General features: G+C 40.2%; 1 protein-coding gene across 1 annotated transcript in view; it reads right to left on the bottom strand.

The window, feature by feature from the left end:
* Positions 1 to 17,383, bottom strand: part of MTM1 (myotubularin 1) — a 536,532-nt gene that overhangs the window by 351,757 nt on the left and 167,392 nt on the right. The window contains exon 6 of the mRNA XM_053699155.1: positions 12,474 to 12,575. Coding sequence (XP_053555130.1) covers positions 12,474 to 12,575 — 102 coding nt within the window. The remainder of the gene's footprint in view (positions 1 to 12,473; positions 12,576 to 17,383) is intronic.

Raw genomic sequence — 17,383 nt, 5'->3', positions numbered from 1 at the left:
GCTCAAACCACATCCAAGTTATGAAGTAACCGTTCTTTTGAAGAAGAAGGAAGACAAGGAAGGAACTACAATCTCCTAATTAATGTTGCGATCAGACACAACATTAGGGAGAAATCCCAATCCAGTGCGAAGGACAGCCTTATCGGCATAAAAAACCAGGTAAGGAGGCTCACATTGCAAGGCCGCCAACTCAGAGACTCTAATTGCCAAAGCAATAGCCAGTAGAAAAAGAATATTCCAAGACAGTATCTTAATGTCAAGAGAATGTATTGGTTCAAACAGAGTCTTCTGCAAAACCCTAAGAACCAGATTCAAACTCCAAGGAGAAGCAGAATGTCTGAATACAGGCCTGATCCTGGATAGAGCCTGAACAAAAGACTGTATATCAGGAAGCTCAGCAAGCTTCTTGTGTAACAACACAGATAAAGCCGAAATCTGTCCCTCAAGGAACTAGCGGCAAGTCCCTTCTCCAAACCATCCTGGAGGAAGGAAAGTATCCTGGATACTCTGACCATGTGCCAAAAACATCCACAAGTCTCACATCAGAGTAAGTAGATCCTCCACACCTTATGATAGATGTGACAGGTGACCGGCTTCCTGGCTTAAATGAGTGTATCAATCACACTCTCAAAACCCTCTCTTGGCTAAGACTAAGCGTTCAATCTCCACACAGTCCGCCTCAGAGAATTTAGATTTTGATGTACAAAGGGGCCCTGTACTAGCAGATCCCTGCGACAGGGCAACCTCCACGGAGGAGACAATGACATCCCCACCAGATCGGCAAACCATATCCTCTGCGGCCACGACAGAGAGATCAGAATAGTTGATGCTTGCCCCTGCTTGATGCGGGCCACTACTTGAGGTAGAATTGGCAACGGTGGAAATATGTAATCTAGGTTGAATCCCAAAGGCAGAGACTGGACATCATGAGATCTATCTCCGAAGTCCCCCATCTGTTTCAAATCTCTGCAAACACTTTGCGGTGCAGAGACCATTCCCCCGGATGAAATGATTGTCTGCTGAGAAAATCCGCTTCCCAGTTGTCCACACCCAGGATGTGGATCGCTGACAGCGAGCAGTTGTGGCTCTCTGCCCATTCCAGAATCAGAGAACTTCATTCATGGCTAGGGAGCTTCTCATTCCCCCCCTGGTTGATGTAAGCCACTGAGGTAATGTTGTCCGCATGTAATCTGATGAATTGGGAAAAACTCAGGAAGGGCCAAGCTTTCAGACCGTTGAAGATCGCTTGAAGTTCCAGGATGTTGATCAGAAGGAGCGACTCCTCCCGGCTCCAAGACAGCTGTAAGCAATTATGCAATGTCTCTGATCTGTCAGGAATATCTTCATGGATATGGAGTCTATTATCGTGCCCAGAAACTTTACTCTGGTACTGGGAACCAGAGAACACTTTCCTGAGTTTATCTTCCATCCATGAGATCAAAGAATAAGAAGAGGAGCTCTCGAATGGTCCTCTGCCACCTGGCAGTACGGAGCCTGGACCAGGATGTTGTCCAGATAAGGTGCTACTGCAATAACTCTTGATCTCGCCACCGCAAGCAAAGCTCCCAGAACCTTCGTAAAGACTCTTGAGGCAGTAGCCAGACCCAAGGGGAGAGCTACAAACTGGAAGTGCTGGTCCAGAAAAGCGAATCTTAGGAACTTGAAGTGGTTCCTGTGTATTGGTACATGAAGGTATGCGTCCTTCAGGTCTATCGTAGTCATGAACTGACCCTCTTGAACTAAGGGCAGAATAGACCTTATCATCTCCATCTTGAACAATGGGATCGACAGAAACATGTTTAAGCACTTTAGGTCCAGAATCGGGTGAAACGTGCCCTCCTTTTTTGGGACCACAAAAAGGTTTGAATAGTACCCTAGACCTCTTTCTGCTAGAGGTACCGGAACAATTACTCCTAGAGAGGAGAGATCCCTCACACACTCTTGAAAAGCATCTTGTTTCTCTGGTCTTGATGATAGATTTGACAAGATGAATCTACCCCTGGGAGGGTACGTTTTGAAACCTATCCTGAACCCAAGGATCCTGCACGTCTCTCATCCAAGCCTCTGCAAAAAGAGATAGTCTGCCCCCTACGAGATCCAGAGACGGATCGGATTTTGTCTCGGCAGGCTTCTTGCTCTGCTTGGTCTTGTTCCAAGACTGAGAAGGTTTCCAAGATCCCTTGAACTGCTTGGGCTTCGTGGCAGGCTGCTCTCGTTGGGACTTGTCCGAACGAAAGGGACAAAAATTAGGACCCTTAGGTTTATTTTTCTTATCCTGCGGTAGGAGGGCACCTTTGTCCCCCATAACCGTAGCTATGATAGAGCTACGGTCCTGGACCAAAAAGAATCTTCCCCTTAAAAGGAAGGGAATGTAAAGCAATGTTGTCAAAATATTTTGCATGTAATGATTATATGCCTTGTGAGTATTTCATACAAATCTGCCAACTTAAGCTTGGAAAAATTAATAAAAAAGTATTTATAAAATAAAAGGAAGGGAAAGTAATCTAGATTTGGACATCATGTCCGCAGACCATGACATCAACCACAGGGCCCTCCGGGCCAGAATAGAAAAGCATGATGTCTTAGCATTCAAGCGAATAATCTGCATATTTGTATCACAGATAAATGAATTAGCTACCCTCAGGGCGTTAATAATTCTTTCTTGAATCTCATTGAGGGGAGTCTCTACCTCGATCATCTCTGAGAGTCGGACCAATAAGTAGCGGCTTCCACCACTGCAGCGACAGCCGCTGCAGGCTGATATATGAACCCTGTGTGCTGAAACATTTTTCTTAATAGGGTCTCTAATTTATTATCCATTTGTTCCTTGAACAACAAACTATCCTCAAGAGGGATAGTGGTGCGCTTAGCGAATGTGGAGATAGCTCCATCCACCTTTGGGACAGATCACCATAATTCTAGCTGAGAATCAGGAACAATTTTTTAAACGAAGAGGAAGGGGAGAAAGATAAACCAAGTCTCTCCCATTCATTCTTTATAATATTCGCCATCTTTACGTGAACCGGGAAAGTCTGGCGCACAACCCTGTCCCCACTTTATCAAGCTTAGGAATAGAAGGTTCCTCCGGTAGCCAACACCTCCTTTAATAAAAAGCATAAGTGCTCCATGCTAAACCTAAAGTCTGGCTCTTCCGCAGCCGGATGTTTAGAGGCCGCCGATTCCAATCCAGAGAAAGAGTCCTACGAAGTATCTCAGTCCTCTGCATCAGCGCATAATCTAGTCTCAGATACATCCAACGGAGTAGATGACCCCTGGGAAGGATAGCAATGTTTAACCTTTCCCTTGCGCTTCGTAGTGCGAGGTAAAGCACTGAAGGCCACAGATACAGCTGTTTTGCAACTGATCAGCAAAATCTGGCGGCCACAGGGCCTCTCCCGCAAGATGATTAGTAGTGCACTGGGGAGCTGCATGTGTAAACGGAGATCATTGTAGGGAACGCACCTCACGGGACGGAGACCCCTCAGAGGTGGACGGCTCAATGGTACAAAACATTTTGTTCTTTTTAGATATCACTATTTTATCAAGGCATGTGGAACATAGTTGAGCAGGCGGATATACCGAAGCCTCCTCACAATAAACACAGGCATTAGATTTAGGCAAAGAGCGAGTACCATCTAACGAATTAGAGGGCACTCACCACCTCCTATGATCCAGGCCTACATAGAAACCGCTTTTGTCTCCTGCAACCATCGGTCAGGAAAAGGAAGAGAATGAGGCCACACCTGGCCACATGGAGAGCCACGCAGGACTGCCCCTGCAGCCTAGAAAAGCATGCCAAACTAGACGGCCTGCACAGTAATCTAAATGACAGAAGAACCTGACTGTTCACACCTTGCAAGAGCCACATCTCACATATATCGCAGCAAAAACACAATAAAGATAATCATGTATACCTCCCCCCTGTTCAAAAATCACCTTCCTGAGATATTAACCCTTGATTCTTTAAAGATAAAAGGAGTCGCACTGTGACCCTGTCTTCTTGCGTTATCATTACAGGTATGAAAAAATTAAACGGAACACGGCCTCTCAAGTATAACAGTTTGTGGCATCGCTCCTGACATGGACTTGAGTGAAAGAAAGCAGGCAGTGAAACTCGTCAACACTGATTGCTTAAGGAGCTGTTAATACGAGTCTGGGTGGTTTCGCAGAAAGACTCTCCCTGTATCTCCAGACCTTAACATTCGTCAATGCTCTCACTGAGAGGCTGACAAGACTACTAAAAAACATAATTTATGTAAGAACTTACCTGATAAATTCATTTCTTTCATATTAGCAAGAGTCCATGAGCTAGTGACGTATGGGATATACATTCCTACCAGGAGGGGCAAAGTTTCCCAAACCTCAAAATGCCTATAAATACACCCCTCACCACACACACAAATCAGTTTAACGAATAGCCAAGAAGTGGGGTGATAAGAAAAAAGTGCGAAAGCATAAAAAATAAGGAATTGGAATAATTGTGCTTTATACAAAAAAATCATAACCACCACAAAAAAGGGTGGGCCTCATGGACTCTTGCGAATATGAAAGAAATGAATTTATCAGGTAAGTTCTTACATAAATTATGTTTTCTTTCATGTAATTAGCAAGAGTCCATGAGCTAGTGACGTATGGGATAATGACTACCCAAGATGTGGATCTTCCACGCAAGAGTCACTAGAGAGGGAGGGATAAAATAAAGACAGCCAATTCCGCTGAAAATAATCCACACCCAAAATAAAGTTTAAATCTTATAATGAAAAAAACTGAAATTATAAGCAGAAGAATAAAACTGAAACAGCTGCCTGAAGTACTTTTCTACCAAAAACTGCTTCAGAAGAAGAAAACACATCAAAATGGTAGAATTTAGTAAAAGTATGCAAAGAAGACCAGGTTGCTGCTTTGCAAATCTGATCAACCGAAGCTTCATTCCTAAACGCCCAGGAAGTAGAAACTGACCTAGTAGAATGAGCTGTAATCCTTGAGGCAGAGATTTAACCGACTCGACATAAGCATGATGAATTAAAGATTTCAACCAGGATGCCAAAGAAACGGCAGAGGCCTTCTGACCTTTCCTAGAACCGGCATAGATAACAAATAGACTAGAAGTCTTTCGGAAATTCTTAGTAGCTTCAACATAATATTTCAAAGCTCTAACTACATCCAAAGAATGCAATGATCTCTCCTTAGAATTCTTAGGATTAGGACACAATGAAGGAACCACAATCTCTCTACTAATGTTGTTAGAATTCACAACCTTAGGTAAAAATTTAAAAGAAGTTCGTAACACCGCCTTATCCTGATGAAAAATCAGAAAAGGAGAATCACAAGAAAGAGCAGATAATTCAGAAACTCTTCTAGCAGAAGAGATGGCCAAAAGAAACAAAACTTTCCAAGAAAGTAATTTAATGTCCAATGAATGCATAGGTTCAAACGGAGGAGCTTGAAGAGCCCGCAGACCCAAATTCAAACTCCAAGGAGGAGAAATAGACTTAATGACAGGTTTTATACGAACCAAAGCCTGTACAAAACAATGAATATCAGGAAGATTAGCAATCTTTCTGTGAAAAAGAACAGAAAGAGCAGAGATTTTTCCTTTCAAGGAACTTGCAGACAAACCTTTATCCAAACCATCCTGAAGAAACTGTATTCTAAAAGAATGCCAGGAAAAATGATGAGAAAGACACCAAGAAATGTAAGTCTTCCAAACTCGATAATATATCTTTCTAGATACAGATTTACGAGCCTGTAACATAGTACTAATCACAGAGTCAGAGAAACCTCTTTGACTAAGAATCAAGTGTTCAATCTCCATACCTTTAAATTAAAGGATTTGAGATCCTGATGGAAAAAAGGACCTTGCGACAGAAGGTCTGGTCTTAACGGAAAAGTCCACGGTTGGCAAGAGGCCATCCGGACAAGATCCGCGTACCAAAACCTGTGAGGCCAGGCTGGAGCCACCAGCAGAACAAACGAGCATTCCTTCAGAATCTTGGAGATTACTCTTGGAAGAAGAACTAGAGGCGGAAAGATATAGGCAGGATGATACTTCCAAGGAAGTGACAACGCATCCACTGCTTCCGCCTGAGGATCCCTGGATCTGGACAGATACCTGGGAAGTTTCCTGTTCAGATGAGAGGCCATCAGATCTATTTCTGGAAGTCCCCACATTTGAACAATCTGAAGAAATACCTCTGGGTGAAGAGACCATTCGCCCGGATGTAACGTTTGGCGACTGAGATAATCCGCTTCCCAATTGTCTATACCTGGGATATGAACCGCAGAAATTAGACAGGAGCTGGATTCCGCCCAAACCAGTATTCAAGATACTTCTTTCATAGCCAGAGGACTGTGAGTCCCTCCTTGATGATTGATGTATGCCACAGTTGTGACATTGTCTGTCTGAAAACAAATGAACGACTCTCTCTTTAGAAGAGGCCAAGACTGAAGAGCTCTGAAAATTGCACGGAGTTCCAAAATATTGATCGGTAATCTCACCTCCTGAGATTCCCAAACCCCTTGTGCTGTCAGAGACCCCCAAACAGCTCCCCAACCTGTCAGACTTGCATCTGTTGAAATTACAGTCCAGGTCGGAAGAACAAAAGAAGCCCCCTGAACTAAACGATGGTGATCTGTCCACCACGTCAGAGAGTGTCGTACAATCGGTTTTAAAGATATTAATTGAGATATCTTTGTGTAATCCCTGCACCACTGGTTCAGCATACAGAGCTGAAGAGGTCGCATGTGAAAACGAACAAAGGGGATCGCATCCGATGCAGCAGTCATAAGACCTAGAATTTCCATGCATAAGGCTACCGAAGGGAATGATTGTGACTGAAGGTTTTGACAAGCTGAGATTAATTTTAGACGTCTCTTGTCTGTCAGAGACAGAGTCATGGACACTGAATCTATCTGGAAACCTAAAAAGGTTACCCTTGTCTGAGGAATCAATGAACTTTTCGGTAAATTGATCCTCCAACCATGATCTTGAAGAAACAACACAAGTCGATTCGTATGAGATTCTGCTAAATGTAAAGACTGAGCAAGTACCAAGATATCGTCCAAATAAGGAAATACCACAATACCCTGTTCTCTGATTACAGACAGAAGGGCACCGAGAACCTTTGTAAAAATTCTTGGAGCTGTTGCTAGGCCAAACGGCAGAGCCACAAACTGGTAATGCTTGTCCAGGAAAGAGAATCTTAGAAACTGATAGTGATCTGGATGGATCGGAATATGCAGATATGCATCCTGTAAATCTATTGTGGACATATAATGCCCTTGCTGAACAAAAGGCAGGATAGTCCTTACAGTTACCATTTTGAATGTTGGTATCCTTACATAACGATTCAATATTTTTAGATCCAGAACTGGTCTGAAGGAATTCTCCTTCTTTGGTACAATGAAGAGATTTGAATAAAACCCCATCCCCTGTTCCAGAACTGGAACTGGCATAATTACTCCAGCCAACTCTAAATCTGAAACACATTTCAGAAATGCTCGAGCCTTCACTGGGTTTACTGGGACAGGGGAAAGAAAAAATCTCTTTGCAGGAGGCCTTATCTTGAAGCCAATTCTGTACCCTTCTGAAACAATGTTCTGAATCCAAAGATTGTGAATTGAATTGATCCAAATTTCTTTGAAAAAACGTAATCTGCCCCCTACCAGCTGGGCTGGAATGAGGGCCGCACCTTCATGTGGACTTGGGAGCTGGCTTTGGTTTTCTAAAAGGCTTGGATTTATTCCAGACTGGAGATGGTTTCCAAACTGATACTGCTCCTGAGGATGAAGGATCAGGCTTTTGTTCCTTATTGTGACGAAAGGAACAAAAACGATTATTAGACCTAAATTTACCTTTAGATTTTTTATCCTGTGGTAAAAAGTTCCTTTCCCCCCAGTAACAGTTGAGATAATAGAATCCAACTGAGAACCAAAAAATGTATTACCTTGGAAAGAAAGGGAAAGCAAAGTAGACTTAGAAGACATATCAGCATTCCAAGTTTTAAGCCATAAAGCTCTTCTAGCTAAAATAGCTAGAGACATATACCTTACATCAACTCTAATGATATCAAAGATGGCATTACAAATAAAATTATTAGCATGTTGAAGCAGATTGATAATGCTATGAGAATTATGATCTGTTACTTGTTGCGCCAAAGCTTCTAACCAAAAAGTTGAAGCTGCAGCAACATCCGCTAAAGATATAGCAGGTCTAAGAAGATTACCTGAACATAAGTAAGCTTTTCTTAGAAAGGATTCAATTTTCCTATCTAAAGGATCCTTAAAGGAAGTACTATCTGCCGTAGGAATAGTAGTACGCTTAGCAAGAGTAGAGACAGCCCCATCAACTTTAGGGATTTTGTCCCAAAATTCTAATCTGTCAGATGGCACAGGATATAATTGCTTAAAACGTTTAGAAGGAGTAAAAGAATTACCCAAATTATTCCATTCCCTGGAAATTACTTCAGAAATAGCATCAGGGACAGGAAAAACCTCTGGAATAACTACAGGAGATTTAAAAACCTTATTTAAACGTTTAGATTTAGTATCAAGAGGACCAGAATCCTCTATTTCTAAAGCAATTATTACTTCTTTAAGTAAAGAACAAATAAATTCCATTTTAAATAGATATGAAGATTTATCAGCATCAACCTCTGAGACAGAATCCTCTGAACCAGAAGAACCATTATCAGAATCAGAATGATGATGTTCATTTAAAAATTCATCTGAAAAATGAGAAGTTTTAAAAGACTTTTTACGTTTACTAGAAAGAGGAATAACAGACATAGCCTTCTTAATGGATTTAGAAACAAAATCTCTTATATTATCAGGAACACTCTGAGTATTAGATGTTGATGGAACAGCAACAGGTAATGTAACATTACTAAAGGAAATATTATCTGCATTAATAAGTTTGTCATGACATTCAGTACAAACAACAGCTGGAGGAACAGATACCAAAAGTTTGCAGCAGATACACTTAGCTTTGGTAGATCCAGCACCAGGCAGTGATTTTCCAGAAGTATCTTCTGACTCAGTGTCAATCTGGGACATCTTGCAATATGTAATAGAAAAAAACAACATATAAAGCAAAATTGATCAAATTCCTTAAATGACAGTTTCAGGAATGGGGAAAAAATGCCAGTGAACAAGCTTCTAGCAACCAGAAGCAATAAATAATGAGACTTAAATAATGTGGAGACAAAAGTGACGCCCAATTTTTTTAAGCGCCAAAAAAGACGCCCACATTATTTGGCGCCTAAATGCTTTAGCGCCAAAAAAATGACGCCACATCTGGAACGCCGACACCTTTGGCGCAAAAAAAAACGTCAAAAAATGACGCAACTTCCGGCGACACGTATGACGCCGGAAACAGAAAAAAATATTTTTGTGCCAAAAAAGTCAGCGCCAAAATGACGCAATAAAATGAAGCATTTTCAGCCCCCGCGAGCCTAACAGCCCACAGGGAAAAAAGTCAAATTGATAAGGTAAGAAAAAATTAATTATTCATATGCATTATCCCAAATATGAAACTGACTGTCTTTAACAAGGAACGTTGAACATCCTGAGTCAAGGCAAATAAATGTTTGAATACATATATTTAGAACTTTATATAAAAGTGCCCAACCATAGCTTAGAGTGTCACAGAAAATAAGACTTACTTACCCCAGGACACTCATCTACATGTAGTAGAAAGACAAACCAGTACTGAAACGAGAATCAGTAGAGGTAATGGTAAATATAAGAGTATATCGTCGATCTGAAAAGGGAGGTAAGAGATGAATCTCTATGACCGATAACAGAGAACCTATGAAATAGACCCCGTAGAAGGAGATCACTGCATTCAAATAGGCAATACTCTCCTCACATCCCTCTGACATTCACTGCACGCTGAGAGGAAAACCGGGCTCCAACCTGCTGCGGAGCGCATATCAACGTAGAATCTAGCACAAACTTACTTCACCACCTCCATAGGAGGCAAAGTTTGTAAAACTGATTTGTGGGTGTGGTGAGGGGTGTATTTATAGGCATTTTGAGGTTTAGGAAACTTTGCCCCTCCTGGTAGGAATGTATATCCCATACGTCACTAGCTCATGGACTCTTGCTAATTACATGAAATAAAGTCCAGTCCCACAGAGTACTACCCTTCATAAGAGACTACTCTGAAACTTCCAACACTTCTCTGCCATCCTCCTGTGACGAAAGGCAAAGAATGACTGGGGGATGAGGGGAGTGGGGGAGGTATTTAAGCCTTTGGCTGGGGTGTCTTTGCCTCCTCCTGGTAGCCAGGTTCTGTATTACCACAAGTAATGAATGAAGCAGTAGACTCTCCTCGTATTAATATAGAAACAGCTTCCTTAACATTTCACATCAGTCAGTCCAGCACAGCACTGATCATTCCTCTAAGGGAGTGGACCAGGAAGCGTCAAATCAGTGTCACAGCACCACCACCATTTTATCTGCCTTGTGGTTTGTTGCTCCAGCCAAACAGTGTAAAATGTATGTATAAAAATATTTTAAAAAATATTGCAATATTTTATATTTTAAAAAAAATCGTGATTCCCCCCCCCCATATTGCACAGCCATATACACATTCACATTTATTTTAAATATATATTATATATATATATATATATATATATATATATATACACACATATATATATCTCATTCCCTTACAAGAGCAATACTGCACCAATTTCAGACTCATTTATTAGACATGTGCATTTGTGTATATCGTTAGTATCCGAATGCAGAAGAAGGTGGCCCCTTGCAGCATTCGGCTCTTTGTGGAGTCCGACTTCTTCTTGTGAAAGTGCAACACACTAAGATCTGGATTTACACAGAGCCTAATGCCGCTAGTAGCCGCCTTCTTCTGCATTTGGATAATAACGAGATACACAAATGCACATATCTATTATTCATAATCATTGCTATTATTAGTATGTATATATATATATATATATATATATATATTTATAATTTGTATGATAGATACAGATAGATGCAGCAGAAAAATAATAAAAATAATGACTATCAAGGCTTATTAATATATTCAACCTAAAATGTTATTCTTTATAAAATATTTAATTATGCGTCGTATTTTTCAACTTTTCCTGCAATTTAAATCAGTTAACTTTATTTTTCCACTGTTATCCGAGAGGCTGAGGTATTTTCTACGGAATTCAGAAACCTGACCCTCCTACATGATGCACAGTAATTATCAGTTATGAGCAGGAGCTCATTTATACCTGCAACTGTTACTGTAAATAAGATAAACACACTAAATGTTTTTAAAGAGGTATGCCTTAGCACTGCAAAAACTCAGTTGAAGAGAAGATTTTTTTGTTTGCAATGTAGTGATTATTTTCTGATCCACACATTAGGGCTGCACGATTAATCACATATGCGATTTAAAAATGTGATTAATCACCGCGATTTATAAACCGAGAGAGTATGCAATTTTTAGCCCCGCCCCCTATGACATCACCTATGACTACAGGAGGGCTGACTGTAATTGTTCATTGCGCGCAGGCTTCTTTAGGTAAAGGAGGGGGTGGGGGGAGTAGAGAGGCTATGCAGGACTGCGCTATGGAGGAATTTGCCGCTTTGCCACAGCTCTGATGGCAGCAGTCACAGCTGTCTACACAGGTAAAATAAAGCCTGTTTACATAGAAAAAAATTAAGACTTCTTTTAAAGAAAGTATTTGACGCAAACAGTTCAGCAAGTGCACCACGGAAAATAGCTCAGACAGTGAAGTACAAGTGCACTTTTACTCTACTGTCTGATCAATTTTCCATGGTGCACATTCTGAAATGTTTTTAAACCCTTCAACAAGAGTTTCTTTTAAAGAAGAGGCTTTGTTTTTGAAAGATATATTTTTTTCTGATGTATGGGAAGTTCATATGTTAATCATACCACAGTTAGAATGACTGGCCAAGAAAACATGACAATGTTGTGTCAGAAGACATAAGAACTGGCTAGTGGCTACTATGTAACCACAGCACAGGCAGCTCATTTTATTTGAACTATTTTGTGGTTTGTATTTTAATGCTCCAAGAGTGTATTGGAGATTAAGAAACATGTACATTAAGATTCTGTAGTGTTAATTATTTTTTTTTTATTGAAAAATTAGTCATTTATAAGAAAATCGTGATTAAAATTGCAATTTTTTGGGTCCAAAATCGGGATTTTAATTTTTACTCATATCGCCCAGCCCTACCACACATCAAAAATAACTAAAGTTATTTTAACCTCTTCAATACCGAGCCTTTTTAAATCTCACAACTAATACTGACTGTAACAATATTGGTGACTATTAGATACATAGAGCGGCACAAATGAAATATGACTTACGCCTCTTTAAGCATTATGTTTGAACTGCTTGATATGTAATCTAGATAATGTTACAGCTGAAGAAGAATGGATATACACATAAATTGGCCTACTAAAATATCTGAATATTGCTTACCAGGCCATTTGACTGGGGAAAAGCATGTTTTGTTAGGATATCAAACAGATCTCTTCTACTATGTCCTTCTTGTTTCAGAGCAAAACGTAAGTTCCTCATATCCTAAAAATTAAAAATAGAAACGGAAATAACTCAGTACCAGTAGCAGAATTCTATTTGCTTAGTAATACCAAATACACCAATCAAGTGCAATGTATTGACAATCCTTCCTTATAAATATTTTAGCCCTGTGTGAATACTAGAGGCTTTTATTCTTGGCAAAACACTAAACAAATTCAACCTGGTTCGCCTTTTACTGTTCTATTTATTCCCAGCAATGCTGTTCTATATTAGCCTAACATATGATTTAAAGGGACACTGAACCCAAATTTTTTCTTTTGTAATTCAGAAAGAGCATGCAATTTTAAGCAACTTTCTAATTTACTCCTATTATCAGTTTTTCTTTGTTCTCTTGCTATCATTATTTGAAAAAGGCATCTAAGCTTTTTTTTTGTTTCAGTACTCTGGACTGCAATTTTTTATTGGTGGATGAATTTATCCACCAATCAGCAAGGACAACCCAGGTTGTTCACCAAAAATGGTCCGGCATCTAAACTTACATTCTTGCATTTCAAATAAAGATACAAAGAGAATGAAGAAAATTTGATAATAGGAGTAAATTAGAAAGTTGCTTAAAATTTCATGCTCAATCTGAATCACGAAAGAATTTTTTTGGGTACAGTGTCCCTTTAACTATTAAAAAACAAAAAACAGTTGCATAAAATATGTTGTATTTACAGAGATTCCCTATAGGTGAGATAACATTTTGTTTGAAAATAATCTCTCTTCTTATAGAATAAAATCCCTCTTAGAGTTATCTTAAAGGGATATGAAGCCCAAAAAAAAATCTTTTGTGATTCAGACAGAGCACACTATTTTAAAAAGTTTCCAATTTACTTCTATTATCAAATTTACTTCGTTCCCATGATATTTTGTGTTGAAGAGATACCTAGGTAGGCATCTAGAGCACAACATAGCAGGAAATAGGGCTGCCATCTAGTGCTCTTGCAAATGGATAACATTCTTGCAAAACCGCTGTCATATAGTGCTCCAGAAATGCATATGTCCCTGCTTTTCAACAAAAAATAACAAGAGAACAAAGAAACTGTGATAATAGAAGTAAATTAGAAAATTGTTGAAAATCGCATGCTCTATCTGAATTATGTGTTTCATATACCTTTAAGCAAAATTAAGTTATAATAAGAAAAGTAGTAATATCTATATGAAAGGAATTTAACATTTTTAGAATAGGCGTAATTCAGGTCAGCCTTCCTTTGAGCATATTTTAATCTAAACAGGGCAATCCAAGTGACTGTCAATGTGTGATACTAAGTAGAAGACTGACACCAGTAATTTGCTGTTCAATGCTCGTCATTAGGTAACCAAAGCATGTGTATTCATTCCAAATGTTGTAAATTATTTTATACAACTCTACCTAATTTCCTATGTAATTGTAACCAAAAATGTGATTATAATCTAATATTTGCTATTTGGTATCTGTATTGTGTGAGTATAACTTAATATGGCCCTGCTAATCATGCCAATAGTTACCAGCCCCTCATACAAAAAAAAAAGTTTGGATAGCCCTGTTCTAAATTAAAGATAATGATAAGCTACAATCAGTAATTTAAACTTTTTACCTTGTTTGTGAAAGAAAATCATCAGCAACCCATGTGGTCCTCACAAATCAAGGTTAACTTTATAGCATACTAGAGCTTCCATGTATGGTAGCAATATGCACACATTAAATTATAAAATTATAATACATTGGTACATGGTTCCACTTAAATTTTCTTTGTTTTATGCAAATTGCTCTTGGGTCTTTCTAAAAGTAAAAGGGTAAACCAGACGTGGATTTCTTGCACACATGTCCTAGGCCTAGAGAGATGCAACTGCACCTCACTGATGGGTCCTAGAGAGACCGAAAAGTATGTCAGGGATTTCTCTTGTTCAGAGGAGAATTGCCTGGTATTTCGGGGCTGGACTGTCATTGGGCAGGGCCAGACTGATTTGCTATACCCTGAGTGGCACTAGCTGAACTAGCAAATAAGTTTCTCCAGCTGAGTGTGTCTCTATTTTCTTTGTTGTCCACTTAAATTGTTAGATTTCTAAAGTTAACTTGTCTTTGTGCAAAGAAATAGGTACACACATTCAAATTTGGTGGCCAAATGTTACCATTCTTTGGCACCAGTATTTCAATTTCTTCCTTTCTGAATATTGTATTACCCAGGGAATCAGGGCTGGATCTTTTCCACCATAGCTTAGCTGGAATACTAAAGCATAAATATTAATGTATTTGCCTACTGTCAACTGCTTGATTAGCTTTTGCTTGGCAGGCTCCAAGCTATTATATTGGGCCGGTCAAAGGTTTATCTCTAATATTACGTGTTTGTACCAGATGAAGAAATAGATTTACGTTTATAAAAATGGTCCACAAGCTATTACTCCTGGAAATTCCACTCCTTTCCAGTAGGAGGAGGCAAAGACTCCCAAAAAAACTCCCACCTCACTGGAAAACCAGTCTTATCTTTGCCTCCGCAGGAGGAAGGTGAAGAAAGGAGGTGCTCAAGATCTACTTATGTGAAAGGAGTCCTTAGACTGATTTAAAGCCCATTTTCTCCTCAGAGAGCTGTTGTTTGGACAGAGGGAAACTTATAGAGTATGGAGCAGTGGAACAATTACACCCAGTGGGTGTTAGTCACAGGCCTGCCACAGGTGTCATCGGGAATGGTCCCTAGTCTGCTCCTGTTGGATAATCATTATACTCCACATACAAAGATCCTCTGCTGTCATGTATAGCACTGTATTGGCTATCTACTGGGATCCAGCAGTGTGGGTGCTTTTAAGGTAACTATGACGTTTTTAAATATAAGCGCTCACCTAGCTCATTGGCTATTAGTAGGTAATCTCAGTGTTGTACATCACAGCTAGAGGACAGGCATTTGTTATTACATTAGAACTGTCCTGCAGGAAAACAAAATGTATGCTTACCTGATAAATTTCTCTCTCTTGTGGTGTATCCAGTCCATGGGTTCATCCATTACTTGTGGGATATTCTCCTTCCCAACAGGAAGTTGCAAGAGGACACCCACAGCAGAGCTGTCTATATAGCTCCTCCCCTAACCCCCACCTCCAGTCATTCGACCGAAGACAAGTAAGAAAAAGGAGAAACTATAGGGTGCAGTGGTGACTGTAGTTTTAAAAATAAAAACACCTGCCTTAAAGTGACAGGGCGGGCCGTGGACTGGATACACCACAAGAGAAAGAAATTTATCAGGTAAGCATAAATTTTGTTTTCTCTTGTAAGGTGTATCCAGTCCATTACTTGTGGGATACCAATACCAAAGCTTTAGGACACGGATGAAGGGAGGGACAAGGCAGGAACTTAAATGGAAGGCACCACTGCCTGTAAGACCTTTCTCCCAAAAATAACCTCAGAGGAAGCAAAAGTATCAAATTTGTAGAATTTAGAAAAAGTATGAAGCGAAGACCAAGTCGCCGCCTTACAAATCTGTTCAACAGAGGCCTCATGTTTAAAAGCCCATGTGGAAGCTACCGCTCTAGTAGAATGAGCTGTAATTCTTTCAGGAGGCTGCTGGCCAGCAGTCTCATAAGCTAAACGGATTATGGTTCTTAGCCAAGAAGAAAGAGAAGTTGCCAAAGCCTTTTGGCCTCTCCTCTTTCCAGAATAGACAACAAACAATGCAGATGTTTGACGAAAATCCTTAGTAGCTTGCAAAAAAAACTTTAAAGCACAAACCACGTCAAGATTGTGCAACAGACGTTCCTTCTTTGAAGAAGGATTAGGACACAGAGACGGAACAACAATTTCCTGATTGATATTCTTATTAGATACCACCTTAGGAAGAAACCCAGGTTTGGTACGCAAAACTACCTTATCTGCATGGAAGATCATATAAGGGGAATCACACTGTAAGGCAGATAACTGAAACTCTTCGAGCCGAAGAGATAGCTACTAGGAACAGAACTTTCCAAGATAAAAGCTTGATATCTATGGAATGCAAAGGTTCAAACGGAACCCCTTGAAGAACTTTAAGAACTAAATTTAAACTCCATGGCGGAGCAACAGGTTTAAACACAGGCCTGATTCTAACCAAAGCCTGACAAAACGCCTGAACGTCTGGAACATCAGCCAGACGCTTATGCAAAAGAATAGACAGAGCAGAAATCTGTCCCTTTAAGGAACTAGCCGATAATCCCTTTTCCAATCCTTCTTGGAGAAAAGATAATATCTTAGTAATCCTGACCTTACTCCACGAGTAACCCTTGGATTCACACCAATGAAGATATTTACACCATATCTTATGATAGATTTTCTTGGTGACAGGCTTTCGAGCCTGAATCAAGGTATCAATGACCGACTCGGAAAAACCACGTTTTGATAAAATCAAGCATTCAATCTCCAAGCACTCAGACGCAGAGAAATTAGATTTGGATGTTTGAATGGACCTTGGAGTAGAAGGTCCTGCCTCAGCGGCAGAGTCCATGGTGGAAAGGATGACATGTCCACCAGATCTGTATACCAAGTCCTGCGTGGCCACGCAGGTGCTATCAAAATCACTGAAGCTCTCTCCTGCTTGATCTTGGCAATCAGACGAGGGAGGAGAGGAAATGGTGGAAACACATAAGCCAGGCTGAAGGACCAGGGCACTGCTAGAAAATCTATCAGCGTTGCCTGGGGATCCCTTGACCTGGACCCGTAACGAGGAAGCTTGGCGTTCTGACGAGACGCCATCAGATCCAGTTCTGGTTTGCCCCATAGTTGAATCAGCTGGGCAAATACCTCCGGATGGAGCTCCCACTCCCCCGGATAAAAAGTCTGCCGACTTAGAAAGTCCGCCTCCCAGTTT

The sequence above is a fragment of the Bombina bombina genome, chromosome 1 (genome assembly GCF_027579735.1).
Source record: "Bombina bombina isolate aBomBom1 chromosome 1, aBomBom1.pri, whole genome shotgun sequence".
NCBI lineage: Eukaryota > Metazoa > Chordata > Amphibia > Anura > Bombinatoridae > Bombina > Bombina bombina.
Note: the sequence above shows the minus strand (reverse complement) of the source record. Positions and strands in the feature narration are given on the sequence as shown.